The sequence below is a fragment of the Brachyistius frenatus genome, unplaced genomic scaffold (assembly GCF_029030835.1).
Source record: "Brachyistius frenatus isolate BFR_SWC_R1_liver_20210118 unplaced genomic scaffold, ASM2903083v1 Contig_4, whole genome shotgun sequence".
Lineage (NCBI taxonomy): Eukaryota > Metazoa > Chordata > Actinopteri > Embiotocidae > Brachyistius > Brachyistius frenatus.
The window spans coordinates 9,437,974-9,451,710 of record NW_027210603.1 but is presented as its reverse complement, the minus strand read 5'-3'; the positions used below and the strand labels follow the sequence as shown (position 1 = coordinate 9,451,710).

The window sequence follows — 13,737 nt, the reverse complement described above, 5'->3', positions numbered from 1 at the left end:
TATCATCTCCCTCTGCCATAATTTAATTTACATACCTATTTATGAATCTTTAGCCCCGAAATAATTAAGTAATGAGCCGCCTGGCATTCACCAAGGGCAGGCCTGGCACCAGTAAATGTCCATTTGAAATCCTTTTGCCTTAAAATAAAGATAAGTGATGACTTTTGTTTAATATTTGTTCCTTTTGATGAAGGGCAAAGTTAATTGTTCAGAGCTTGTCAGTTTAAAATGACTACACACGCTTTTGCTTTATATAGTGACAATTATCATCCAAGGTTAGCAGTCTGATCAGTGCCATTAATGTGTTAAAGGTTGATATGCACGCTCACAGTTTTTTTGGACATGCCAAACTCATATCTTCATGAATGCAAATAGCAATTACTAATGACATTGAACTGTGCATAGGCATTTAATTAGATATAGTTTTCACAGAATCTGTTTCCCCTGTCCAGAGAGATTACCAGCCCCCTGCTCAACAGCTTCTGATGAATTAATTTACATAATTAAAGTAAATCTGCCTCATCACTTCCTTCCTGCCAAAGCAGGAGGCCTTGCGACGCATCGCGCACTCTCAGGTCGGCCAGGTGGTGCCTGACATTGGAGAGAGAATCAGACACGGCGTTTTAAAACTGTCAGGAGAAAGGAAAGGAAACGAAAGGAAGGGGAAGAGAGAAAAAAAATAGAGCGGTAGAGGTTGTCTCTTTATCCAATGACCGCAAAGAAGTGCCATTCGGCTTGGCTCTGCTTTGTCAGGTGCCCTAGAGAGGTGGGGATCCACGGGCGTTCGTGCCTGGTTGCAGCAGAGCGGAGCTATGATCACTAGCCGCTGGGGGTGATGAAATCTACTATGACTGCAGCAAGTCTTACCTGGCCCACCCCCAGGTAACTACTTTCTAAAGCAGCACACTCGTCTTTACTGGCTGACATGCTTTGTGACAGGCCACTTGAAGAGGGAACTTTAAGATGTATTTTAGTTTAATAGTGGTGTTGTGTCAGTTATTTTAGAAAAACTCTCTTGCTCACTTACTCAGAGTAACAGAGTGAACTATTAATTGCAGTATGTGTTTTAACGGTGCATTATTTAGTATTTTAAGTTTAAGGTCTTTTTAAAAGACTTTATTTTGCACATTAAAAAATAAATAAATTATATATATATGCAAAAATGACAAAGACAGCAAATTAACAGTGCAGGAATAGGCAGAAAACCCAGAGAGCTCCTTTGAAGCCTCCACCTAAATACATTTCAAATTCATAAAGAACACAAAATTAACATACAGAAAATAATATTGTAACGGAAAAGTGATAGAAAACATACACATGTGTATACATAACAGCAATAATGATAAGGGATGATCTATTGGCAGAAATTTAAAATAATATTAATAATTATGTTTTCATCAGTTTATAATCACCTAAAACTAAGAATCATTGTATTTTCATTACCTTGAATCCTTTATATCTACATAGGGAGCAGGTCCTCTTCTAAGGAGCCCGCCATGTTGTACCACCATGTTTCTACAGTAGCCCAGAGGGGACAATACCAAACACGAGCTTTAGAGGGGGCCTTTCTTGTTATTCAGGAGTTTCAAGGCCTCTGTAGATTTTGCTACACGCTTGGAAGGGCAGGATGAGGCGAGGGTCGCAACCTCACTCAATGCCACTAAATTCTGCACACAGCTGTTTTGGGACATTGCTTTGGCTTTCTAAAAATGAACGTGCACAATGAATATGTTAAAAAATTTTTTTTTTAAGAAATCCTCTGTGCGAACCAGAGAGCTTGGGATTGAAAATCACGGACAGGGTGGGGAAGACTTTAAAATCTGAGAGGTTAGCTAAGGCATTGTAAATAACCAACTAACCTTCTTTGAAAATTCTCCTTCAGCCAGCCACAAATTAAAAACAGCCTTATAAAGATAAGAAAGTTGACAGTATTTGCTGTGATGTTTTGTTGTTTTTCCTCATGTCCATCACACACAATGCAGCTCATGTAAAAAAAACATTTGCTCTACACTGTGAGTTATACTCATATCTCGCTTGAGCTTATGTAATTAGAGAATAATGAGGATTGCATTGCCAATTAGATAGAATATGTTTGTTTTGTGTGTCCTGTGTGTAGCTGTTTGCAGGGGGTTGGGAGGCTGGCTGGTTGGGTAGCGCCTGAAGGACAGCCAATAGTGTTATTTGTGCAGAGTACATCTGCCATGTCTGTTGTTGGTGTTTGAAGAGAAGCAAAAGTCAGTGGCCCGGAGATGCTGTGATTGTCGAAAGCATTATAAATGTTAAAACATCCCAGAACCAAAAGCTGAGTGATGAAACAACACTACATCTCTTACTTAGCCTTATTTTTCCATCTCCTCTAGAGTATATCAGGGGATCTGATGATCCGTAACATTCAGCTGAACCATGGAGGGAAGTATGTCTGTGTTATTGACACTGATGTGGAAAGCCTGTCCACCTCTGCCATTCTGGTTGTCAAAGGTAAGAGAACCAATTGATTTTAACAGCTTCTTTTCATAAGCCTGTGTTTAAATAGCCTGAGTATATTTACTGTAAAATAATGTGGCATTGAAGAATCTGTTAGAGATTAGTGAAAGAAGTTTGACAGAAAGGTGTGAGAAATCCCTACAGCTTCCTACAAAGATATGGGAAGGCGGAAATGGATGCTGCTGCAGTCAGTTATGTCAGCTTCTGTTTACATTAAATACTGAAATGTAAAAATAGCATACACACACTCAAGCTGGCATGAGTGACTTTGGGGCCCAGCTGACGTAGCTTTGTTGATATGTTCTTAGTGTATCTGGCTCAGTGTGCCGCCTTAGCTCTGGTGATTTACATTGGTATTCATGCCCTTAACAAACTGTAATAGCTGTCCCAGGTGCTTTGAGAAGGCAATGTTTATCACAGAAAATGACTGTAATTGGCTCATTTACACATCGGCAAAATATCATGGAAAGCATTCGAATAATGGAGCAGCAGAGCAAACAAGGACAACACGGTAAAGCCAGAGCATGTAACAGTCACACACACACTTGCTTTTCCCTTATTTTATTAAGCCTCTCTTTCTTTTTCTGATTATCCCATCAAGTTTATCTTTCCACTGCAACTGATCCTTATGTTCACTCATCACTAAGTAGTCCCACACATCACATACGCAGTGTGTGCACACACCAAGGACACAGAACTTAATTAAAGCGAGTATGATGGCCTTGGTATGTAACAAGGTGTAGAAGCCCTTATGAGTTTGATTAGGGGAGGCTTCTTGGAAGAGGTGATAACCTTGGATTCAGCCTCCTCGCTGTCTGATTGATGCAGGTCCCCCTGGTCCTCCGGACAAGGTAGCAGTGGAGGAGATCACAGACAGCACGGCCCAGTTATCCTGGACTCCTGGAAGGGACAACGGCAGCCCCATCACCGGCTACATCATCCAGGCTCGAACGCCTTTTACTGTGGGCTGGCAGGTTGTAGACACAGGTATGCTGAAACAGTCCTCCTGTCCTCTTGTAGTATTTGTACACCCTTATGTGGGTATTAATTTGTTTATCCTTTAATTTGAGTCAAGTAGTGCAGCATCTTGATATTTTTAAAATTGTTTTTTCAACTATGCAGTGCCGGAGGTGGTTAACGGTAACATGCTGACAGCCACTGTGGTGGGTCTGAATGCCTGGGTGGAGTACGAGTTCAGGGTGGTGGCCCGCAATGCTGTTGGCCTTGGAGAGCCCAGCCCGGCCTCAGCCAAGACTAGGACAGAGGATGCCAGTATGTACAACTCAACACTAAACTGCACACATTGATACACAGAGTGCTGAAGGATTCCCTGTACTTTTAAAATTACTTTGTGGGAATATGCATTATGTCTTCCTGGGATTTCTTTGCAGAAATGGATTGTATCGACAGAACAGTTTTTTTGGGGGGGGAAATTGTCAGTTTATGGACACTCCCTTTGAGATGAACAAAAGCCCACAACTGATACTCAGCTAAAAATAAAAGTGTCCCAAAGCTCTGCTGAGGATCCTCCAAGAAGACAGACGCTATTCTGTAGTAGATTTTGCCGTGTAAACACCTGGCTGGTGTAGAAGCACACTGAAGTCAAATCAGTGTCAGATACTGACTGATCTGGTTGCATCATCAGAAGATCTAAACAATCAATATAATGGCGAAGTCCAGGGCTTTGCAATCTGTTCACGTCGCTCTGAATTAGGTCACTTTTGTTGCATTTTTTTGCTTCTGCAAAACCAAGAACTCTCATGGAAGTTTATTTATTTCAAATTTTTATGAAATTTAAACTTTAGAAAGCCACAAACAGGTGAAAGAGGTGTAACATACCTGAAAGCTGTAGTAGTGTTTAAGAAAACTGTGCGTTAGCCTCCACCATTTACAGGAATGCAAATTGTAGCGTTCAAGCTTTTTTTTAAATGTTCATGGACCAGTGTTGATGCTAATGTGGCGTAAAGCCTGACCTTGCCCTGTGTGCAGAGCTAACTTATGCAGCTTAACAATATTTTCTTATCATAGAGAATTATGTTCAACAGAGCGGAACACAAAGCTTAAAGTGTGACAGTTACAAACATCGAAACAGTTCTGAAGGATATCAAACAGTTACTGGGAGTGATCAAGAAGTTATCTTATGCACAAACAGAGCACAGTCCAGTAATGAGCAGTGATCAGTGGGACGCAATAACTTCCACGAGTTTTCCAGAACACTTTGCTTGGTTTAATAGCTAAATTACTGCTTCTCCCGTGCTCCGTGTACATTGTTGCGCTCAATTCGTGCCCGACAGGAGCAGTCTCTGAACATTTTGAATGCACCTCCTGTTACTCTACTCATGGTTTTGCAAATATTCTTAGCTACTAATGATTTGATACCATTAACACAGTTTGGTAAGGCAAAGGCAATGGGAGCAAATCTTGGCAAAAATTCCTGGGAAAAACTCGGATCTCAATTCCCAGCATTCAACCCTGCTAGACAACCACTCATAGGCATAAGACATAGATGCTGCTAACTAAAGCAGGGGTCCACTTACTGTACGAAAGAATACTATGAGGGCATGCTTGACTGCTCCTCCACCTACACTGCCGTTTTTGCCAACATGTTGCGCTGCACAAACAGCCAAGTGGGAATAGAAACGGTGTGGGTTGAGTCAAATGTTACAAAATATTACAAATTTTGGCTTACTGTGGATGTACGGTGACATCTGGGCAACGTCAGCAATTTACACTCCTCTGAAATGTTTGTGTTTGCACAGAGTGGGGGATTTGTGGGGTCTAAAATAGACGATAGTATCTGCAGTAGGCGCCCTTGTCACAAGACTACAGCTGAGGTTTGTCGTTGAGCTTCGTAAACTGGGTTCTAATTGCTCCCCTCTGGGCTTTACCTTTCAGTTCCTGATACAGCTCCCACTGATGTTGGAGGTGGAGGCGGCACAAAGTCTGAATTAGTGATAACATGGGAGGTAAGTCATCTGTCACATTTGACTGTTCTCTCCATTGCCGAGTAATGGTTTTGCTTAATTGTGCAGAATTGAACAGAGCAATTTTATGACCCACATTAGTGAGACACCTTTTATTCAGCTTAGCCTACGAGTGCCATTTCTCTCTCCAAAAGCAGGGACCGAGAGCACTTCCTTTGACGAGTTTTGCACTTTAGTCACATTTACATGGCCATGCAAGAGGAAAAGATAAGGTAAAAGGTGATTGTGGCGGTAGATGACAGCGAGAAAGGGGATGTTGTGTATTCACAGAAGCCCTCGTCGAGGTACAGTGCAGCGATGGGCCTGTCTGTTTCTTTGTCTGTATGCGTTTTAATATCACTATAGTTTTGTGTTTCGCTCCCAGCCTGTGCCCGAAGAACTTCAGAACGGAGAGGGCTTCGGCTACATCATCGCCTTCAGGCCTGTGGGCACGGTCACGTGGACGCGAGCAGTTATCTCCACACCCGGAGTGGCACGCTACGTCTTTCGCAACGACACCATCCCGCCCTTCTCGCCATTTGACATCAAAGTGGGAGCCTTCAACAACCGAGGGGAGGGGCCCTTCAGCTCTATTGCCACCGTATACTCGGCAGAGGAAGGTACGGTGCAGACTTCATAGCCCAGCGGCGGAGAGTGATGCTTAAATAAGCTATAATCTCTCTCCTTACCACTATGACCTTGAATAGTAATGATGAAATGAGTTTTTTTCCAGTGCTGTTATTTCCCTCCCCTCTCAAGCTGGGAATGTCAACTTGATATTAGTTATCGGGCTGGTAGATTACAGGAAATCCTAGCAGACACTTACCACACCGCGCTGTCAGGGAGGTATCCTGTTAATTGAATTTGCCGGGCAGATAGTCTTCCCTTATGTCAGTCACAGATCCCATTAAAAGAGAGCAGGGAAATAGCTTTTCAGTGAAACTACAGGTCTATTCTGTGCCTTACCTCTTATTGCTATTAGTGTGTGTGATAGTGTTGGATGAGTCTGTGGAATTCTCAGCACATTTCTGCTCTATTTCTGCAGTCCCCAGTGTGGCTCCTAAGAGGGTTAGGGCTAGAAGTGTGTCTGCAGCACAAATTGAAGTGATCTGGGAAGCTTTCCCTACCATCCCTGAAAGAGTGCTTGGATATGAGGTATGACTCACTGCAACATAATTCTTCTTATGTATTTATTTTTTCTCAAGTAACATAATAATTGAGATTTTCCACACGGCTTGTTCATCAGCTCCTAACCATCGTTCATTTGATTAGTTTTCCTGTCTTTAACTGGTAATATGATACAATTTATTCTCATGTATCTCTGCAGAGGATTTGTTTCAAGTGTTAATAAGATCAAGAAATGACTTCAATACTTTGGCACATCAACAACAAACCCACAAGCGGAAAATAAAATCCCTCATCTTTTCAAGAATAGAAAGAGTGCTTTGCTGGTTTTTGTCACCCCTTCCCTTCCCATGCTCTTTCAAAATCTGTCATCTCTGGCCCTTGGCTCAAAGCTCACCAGTTGCCATAGCACTGGCTACATTGTCCTTTTAGAATGGAGCTCATTTCACCAAACGCCGTTCTGAAGTGTGTTTAGGCTGCTGAATTTCAATGGGCCACCAACACTATGGAAACGGAAAAGGGGACTGCACATGTGCGTAACTCAACCATATAATTACACGTTGGTAGGATTGCAAATGCAATTCAGTTTCAGATTTATGTAATACTGTCCAAAAGATGATAATACTGTTAACTAGATTCTGGTGCTTTAATTGATAAAAGATTGGATATACAATAATGTAAGGGTGATGGGAAAGCAGGAGTCTCCTCAAGGGGGAACTTCACATTTCAATTTATTATATATTGACTTAACTCGTATGTCACTTAATACAAGATACAAATAATGCAAATAACTCAAAGCAAGCAGAACATTTGTCAGTTTGTTTTACCGAATATTGCAATATCTGCACCCATACATGTCCAGTGATAGCCTGAGGGAAAGTAACTCTGCAACTTGTTTTACAGAGCAGAGAATCCTGCTGTTTGCTAGAAAGGGTATGATTTGTTCATCCAAATAAAGTATTTATCCATAAGCTTTTCCATTAAAGAAAGAAATGTGAGATTAAAACTTTCTTCCTGGGTCTGTTATCATACTGTTTGACCCACTAAAATGACCCGGGTGGCTGAGAGTATGTGCACAAGTAACTGAGACTCCACTTGTGAAAAATGAATAATTTGCCAGCACTCCCTCCTTTCTTTTCTCTAATACAAACAGCATTTCAGAATTTCATTGCATGATGGAAAATTAATTTCAATATAACAATAAAATGCACCGCAAGAATCTCTGTGCTCGTGGCTTATTTTTATTCTCCTCCTGTCAGGTCGTGTATTGGGAGGACGACACCAAGCCTGACACTATTGGCAAAGTGCGGATATCTGGAAACTACACACTGGTTAACATCACAGGGCTGAAAGCAAACACAGTGTACTACCTCTCTGTGGCTGCTTTCAATACAGCTGGCCCCGGGCCACAGTCAGCACCCATCAACAACACAACAAAGAAACCACGTGAGTCTGTCCGGGAGGTGTATTTAAATCACTTCTGAATGGAGACTCGTTCATGAACCCTGTTGGATGACACCATGCTGTCCTCAACACGATTGCCGTTGCGTTCTTTCAGATTTGTTAGTTGAGCTTATAAAAGTCAATCTGACTTTTCATATCTAATGCGCACTGTTTTATACCTTGCATCTTAACGTAGGAGGCCTTAAAGTGACCTTGAAGGTGAAAAGATAATGTCAGGCCCTCTTACGCAGAGAAAGGAAAGGGAATGTTTTTGGTTAAGCTTTGTAAAATGCAACCAGTGTTGGTGACGCACACCTGTGAGTGTTTCACAATAAAAGCTTCAATAAGAAAAACAAAGTTTCTGTCCACTGAAATGTTAGCAGGCTTTTAATTTGAAATAAATACAGGAAGTGTTGAGTTTGTGTTAACGTTTAATGCAGTAACTTTAACAGTTGAAACAGGAATAGATTAAAGCAAGGCTTGGAGTTGACGTTTTCAATCACCTTAAATGATAACTGTGACCATTCAAAAAATGTTTTATTGGCTACCTTGCATGTCATACGCTTTAGAGATCATTGGATCTTCAAGCACTTGAAAAATAGAAGTGAATTCCAACCGGATCAACAAAACTGTGAACATGCCTTTTATTCACTAAGCGCGTTCCAATGCACCCTGGCAGCACTACATATATGCATGTAATAGTGGGTGTATTTATGAGGGGCTTACAATATAGTTCCTAATTCAAAGCTGGATACATAAAGGAATCAAAAATCTAACAGGTTTACGTTTTATGTTCAATTTTGATAGGCAGTTAACTTATCTGATTGGTTGTTCAGTTATTTACATTCTTTCAAGACTCGGGACGCTCAAGAGGAATGATATTTACTAGCGTAGGGCTGCTAGTTGCTTGACTAGAAATGGTAGTCACTAGCCTAAGGATTCCAATTGCCAGCTTGGGAATGAAAGTGACTAGCAAAGTCAGTGGGATGATAAAGTAGGTTTACGAATTTTCATTACTTGGCTCACTAAATAATTAGTCACCCTCAGTGAATGAGTGACATCAGTGGGTCTTGTCGAGGACTGCCAGCCTCTTAGGTTTACCACCGTCTGTTTTTCTGTTGTTTATTTTTTCGCACATGATAGTTGCGGCATTGCTATTAGGATGAAGCTGGTTCATAGCTATTTGTCACCGAAAGGGGACACAATGGGTTAAAAAGTGCGCTGATATAAATGGTGCTGTCAAAATGGCAAAGACGTTTTCCTAATTGATCTGTGTTTTGTGTATCTGCCTGTGTTTTCTAAGTTGCAGTGAGAGTCAAGGCCACCATAGAATACACTGTCTTAATTAAAGAGGGTGTTCCAATGAAGCCCCAATTTATTAGTTTTCCAACTGAAGCTTCTCTATAAACCAAACATCTAGAAACTGTTTTTAATAATATGCATGCATTTTTTTTTTTTTAGAGAGATACAACCACAGGAAAGAGTAAACAGAATATCCTGTTTACCTCTGATTTCCTTTCCTAGCTCCAGATCGGGCTCCGCTCAACATACAATGGACCATGATTGGCTCCACACTCACGCTGCACTGGGACCCTGTAGTAGCTATGGAGACAGAGTCAAAGGTCACAGGATATTTGGTAGGTCCCTGTATTGTGTAAAGCATGATTTATCTTCAGAAAACAAGGTCTTTGCCTCAGCTCATTTTTCTAAATCACCCTCTCCTGCCTCAGGTGCTGCTTAAGAGACATCGCTACAATGATGTCAATACTATCTTGACCAACAAAACCACAGCTGAGCTCAGCCTCTCAGCCAACGACAACTATCTCATTCAGATCAAGGCTGTGAGCAAGGGCGGTGAAGGTGTGGGCAGTGAACCCATCCACATTCACAAATTAAGTGAGTTTACTGTTCTCTTTCACAGTTCATATTACTTCCTTTTTAACCAGTGATAAAGCTTAAGTGGGGATTCAATGAGATAAAGAGAACATTTAATTGTGCTTCCTTCCATCACTTTTCAACCATGTGTAATAGACTTATTTTGAGTGTGAGAAAAGCGACCTTTTTAGAAATGCATGTGCGGCGTCATCCATCTCTGCCATTGGGTTATTATTCCTTGTTGACTGGCTGCACAGCTCTGCAGCATATAAAGCAGTCCTGTGCTCTCATCCCGCTGCAAAATTGTGAGGCGGCTCAGTTTGTCGCTCTCCTCTCTGATGTGATACCAACTTTATCTTCTCAGGATACTTAAATAGCCTCTCCTGTTGAAAGCCAGTAATATCGTAGATATGGAAAATAAAATCACACATGGCTTTTGATTTATGATGACTTGTCAAAATCTTAGAGGACAGCACAGCAGAATGCAGGTTTACTTCTTTTGATGTCAGGGGTATTTTGGCTCTTCATATGCTGCTTTGCTGGTTTTGGTTGCAGGCATGGGAGCACGGGGCTCCGGAGCAAGCCGCCTCCGCCCATTGTGCCGCACCGCGGTTCTCATCAGCGCACTGCTCTGCTCTGTCTGGTGATGTCCCCCCACTGCCTATGGAGCGCCCTCCCTCCTCCTCCGTCCCTTCTGTCAGCCTGTCCAATGTCAGCCCTCCACTAGACCGGCAAAAGGCCCTGGGCTTCAGTGGCAGAACTAGGAAAGACCAAAAAAGACCATGCCACTCCTTTTTAAGCACCATCTGATAGAGACGTGATAATTTGCATGATATTTTTCAGTATTTCTTCCAGCGTCATAAGTGCCATCATGTTCTAGCTTTCGTTTTAGAAGTTTTGATGTCGACATGACTTCTCTTCTTAGTATCTTTGGAGATACTAATGCCTTAAAACCCACTTTACATATACAGTCCATACCAAAGTAGGTGACAGAGGCTGCTTTTCTTTAACTCTATATACAAATATATTGCAAAAGAATTACATTTTTGAGCAGAACAATGTTAATATAATCATTGGTTGCATCCATATTTTATCATCTCAAAAATGATTAACTTACCACATTTTTTTGCAGCTTTTGCCAAAAGAAACATACTTACAGGCTAAAACGTTTTACCAGGCTTTTCCAAATATATGAAAGATCCATAGCAAATTGATCAACTGTGCCTGAAACCCACTTATCTCTGAATACTGAAATAATATTAAGCCTTTTCTAGAGCCTCGAGCTCCTGAGTTTTAGGCCCCCTCCACAATGCTCTGATAGATCTTGGCATTTTGCTCTCTATCTCATGCTCCTCTAAATAATAAATGGCTATCACACTCCGCATTCTCAGTCTAGCGAAATTTTAGAGAATAGAGACGTGTGGTGTTAGTATGTCAAGCAGATCCCATGTGTACTGTTCCTCCTCTACATTTAGACGACCTGTGTTCTAGATACGTTCATCATATCACAGAACATGTATGATCCACACCCCAGATGACCAGCTGGCCCAGTGCACAATGGACTACGGGATAACAGTGCCTTCACTAGAGCTCACCTTCTCTTTCTTTTTCCTTCATATGACTTAGGAGAAAGATTCATTTTGAAGCAGAGGCATGGTTTTCTTTTCTGAAGAATTAGTTATGAAGGACAGGAAGCTCAGAGGAAGGGAATCCATTATTGGAAATAAAGTATGTTGATTCAATTTTAATTGAGAGACCGGCGCACCTAAGAGAAAAAGGGGTTGGAGGCTTTAGGAAAGCCGCAATGGATTAAGATATATTGCGGAAATTTTGGTCCCAGTATTTATGGTCTGTGGTATAATAAATGTATGACTCCGTCCGTAACATAATTTATGAGCTATTAAGGCATCAGAATAATTGATGCAAATTCCGTGGTGATAGAGCCCTGACTGGAAATGGAGCAAAAGGCATGGCTGTCATTTTACCCCACCTCATCACCGTCTGTTGGACACATACCAGAATGAACAGCAACAAAAGAACATTGCTGCTCTGCTGAGGGAGCTACTTTTCACTCCCTTTTATCATGTGGATGAATCTGTCAAGAGCTACCCAAGTAAGAGCTGAGGTGAGATTGCTGGGGTCCTGACAATGTTCACGTGAAAGGATACAGTCAACTGAACTGCTACACATTACTGTGCCTTTGCCGAACATGGGGCTGTGTGCGGTCGTTAGCTAGAAGCTGTCGTCGTCGTCTGCATTTTGCACTCTTTGCCGAACACCCCAACCCAAAGTCAAATGAAAGCACAAGGAATTGATGCAAGGTGACTGGATGTCCTCACTTAACTGTCTGAACAGGTGTGCAGACCCCAGAGGCCTCGTAAAAAGCCCAAATGACGAACATAATCAGGCTGTCCTATCTGCTCCTTGACTGGTTTCATAAAGCTCTGTGCTCGTTGATTAGACTGCTGCAGACCAGTCAATGGGATATTGATTTTCCAGCCCCATTATTACAGCTGTCACAATTCAGCTGCTTGATTGACTGATGGCCGAGTTCTTATTGCACTTGTTCTGTTGTGTTACAGTCTGTGATGTTTCAGATGTCCTCCACTACTTCAGTCTCTATCAGACTAAATTCAAAGGCAATCTCTCTCTTTCTCTTTCTTTCTTTTTTTTTCATTGTTGTGGTTCGACAAGCGATTCCACCGCATTTGCTCAGTTTTTAACAGAATTTAATGTTCAAATTGTAGTATTTTTGTAGTGCAGTGCTAGATTGTGACTTTGAATTGGAGCAGTGACCTGAAATTGATTAGCTGGTTGATTATTTTGTGTTGCACATCAAAACAAACCCACTGTTAGGCTCCCGTGCTCCAGCAGGAGAAGCCTTTTACTGCATCTTTCTTTCCAGCAGCATAAAAGCCTCGTCACACCAGCATTTAAAACTGAAATTTCATGTCAAAATCAATTGAGACATTCTTCGATCAGCCGAATCACTTGAGTGGAATCTTCTGTGCTACTGACATTCATTATCTAAAACACATGGCCAGAGAATCCAAAATGGAGGGAAATAGCATAGTTTATTGGCTGTGTTGAACTTTTTGCTTTTATTTACAGTCACCCAAATCTGTCAAATTATAATGCTGCCTTCAAATGGGATCCCGTTGATTGTGTTCCTGAGAAGAGTCCATTTGAGCGCCCCTCTCTGGTGGTATTCACGACCTTCGAGTTTTCTGAAAGCTTAGAGTGAACAGGTGGTGACGTATTTGTTGATGTTTACAAAAATGGAGGAGGCTATTGAAGTTTATTTTTCATTGGATTATAAAATAACAATTTGTAATTTTGCATTTAAAAATACATCTAAAGAAAATATTGATGTTTCCATCCTGTCTCGTGCCTTATCTTTTCCCTCTGTCATTATGCCGTTGCATTTCCTGAGTTACGGTTCCCACCTGCTGTTTGCTAAATTGTTAGCCTATGTGGCCTCTAAACACCCTCTATGTTGCCATTGTCAAGTAACGACGTTCTCGTGACTTAACACCTGAACACCAGACACAGCATGCACAAGTCTACCCATTGTTACGATGAGCTCACAAGTTCCAGAAATAGCAGAGGCTGTGGAAATTAATCCTTAACCATATGTACACATATACGTTTATATATAGTAAGTTTAGTCATGTATAATTTTTCTTTGTAATTTAATAATACAACTGATAAAAATGTTTATATTCCAATTAGCCGCATCTTTTCCCTCCTAATATTCCTTTGCATTTCCTGCATTATGTTACCCGCATTCTAACTTGCTAAATTGTTAGCCTTTGTGGCTTCTAGACGACATCCATGTTGCCGTTGC

General features: G+C 41.4%; 1 protein-coding gene across 1 annotated transcript in view; it reads left to right on the top strand.

Annotated features, from left to right (window-relative positions):
- The window catches only part of cntn3b (contactin 3b), a 50,572-nt gene extending 38,038 nt beyond the window's left edge, over positions 1 to 12,534 (top strand). Inside the window, exons 14-23 of the mRNA XM_069714607.1 lie at positions 2,361 to 2,478; positions 3,313 to 3,471; positions 3,607 to 3,756; positions 5,380 to 5,450; positions 5,833 to 6,067; positions 6,493 to 6,602; positions 7,832 to 8,018; positions 9,540 to 9,652; positions 9,746 to 9,911; positions 10,446 to 12,534. Of these exons, the coding sequence (XP_069570708.1) occupies positions 2,361 to 2,478; positions 3,313 to 3,471; positions 3,607 to 3,756; positions 5,380 to 5,450; positions 5,833 to 6,067; positions 6,493 to 6,602; positions 7,832 to 8,018; positions 9,540 to 9,652; positions 9,746 to 9,911; positions 10,446 to 10,537 (1,401 nt within the window). The 3' untranslated portion in view covers positions 10,538 to 12,534. The remainder of the gene's footprint in view (positions 1 to 2,360; positions 2,479 to 3,312; positions 3,472 to 3,606; positions 3,757 to 5,379; positions 5,451 to 5,832; positions 6,068 to 6,492; positions 6,603 to 7,831; positions 8,019 to 9,539; positions 9,653 to 9,745; positions 9,912 to 10,445) is intronic.
- The last annotated feature ends 1,203 nt before the right edge of the window (positions 12,535 to 13,737 follow it).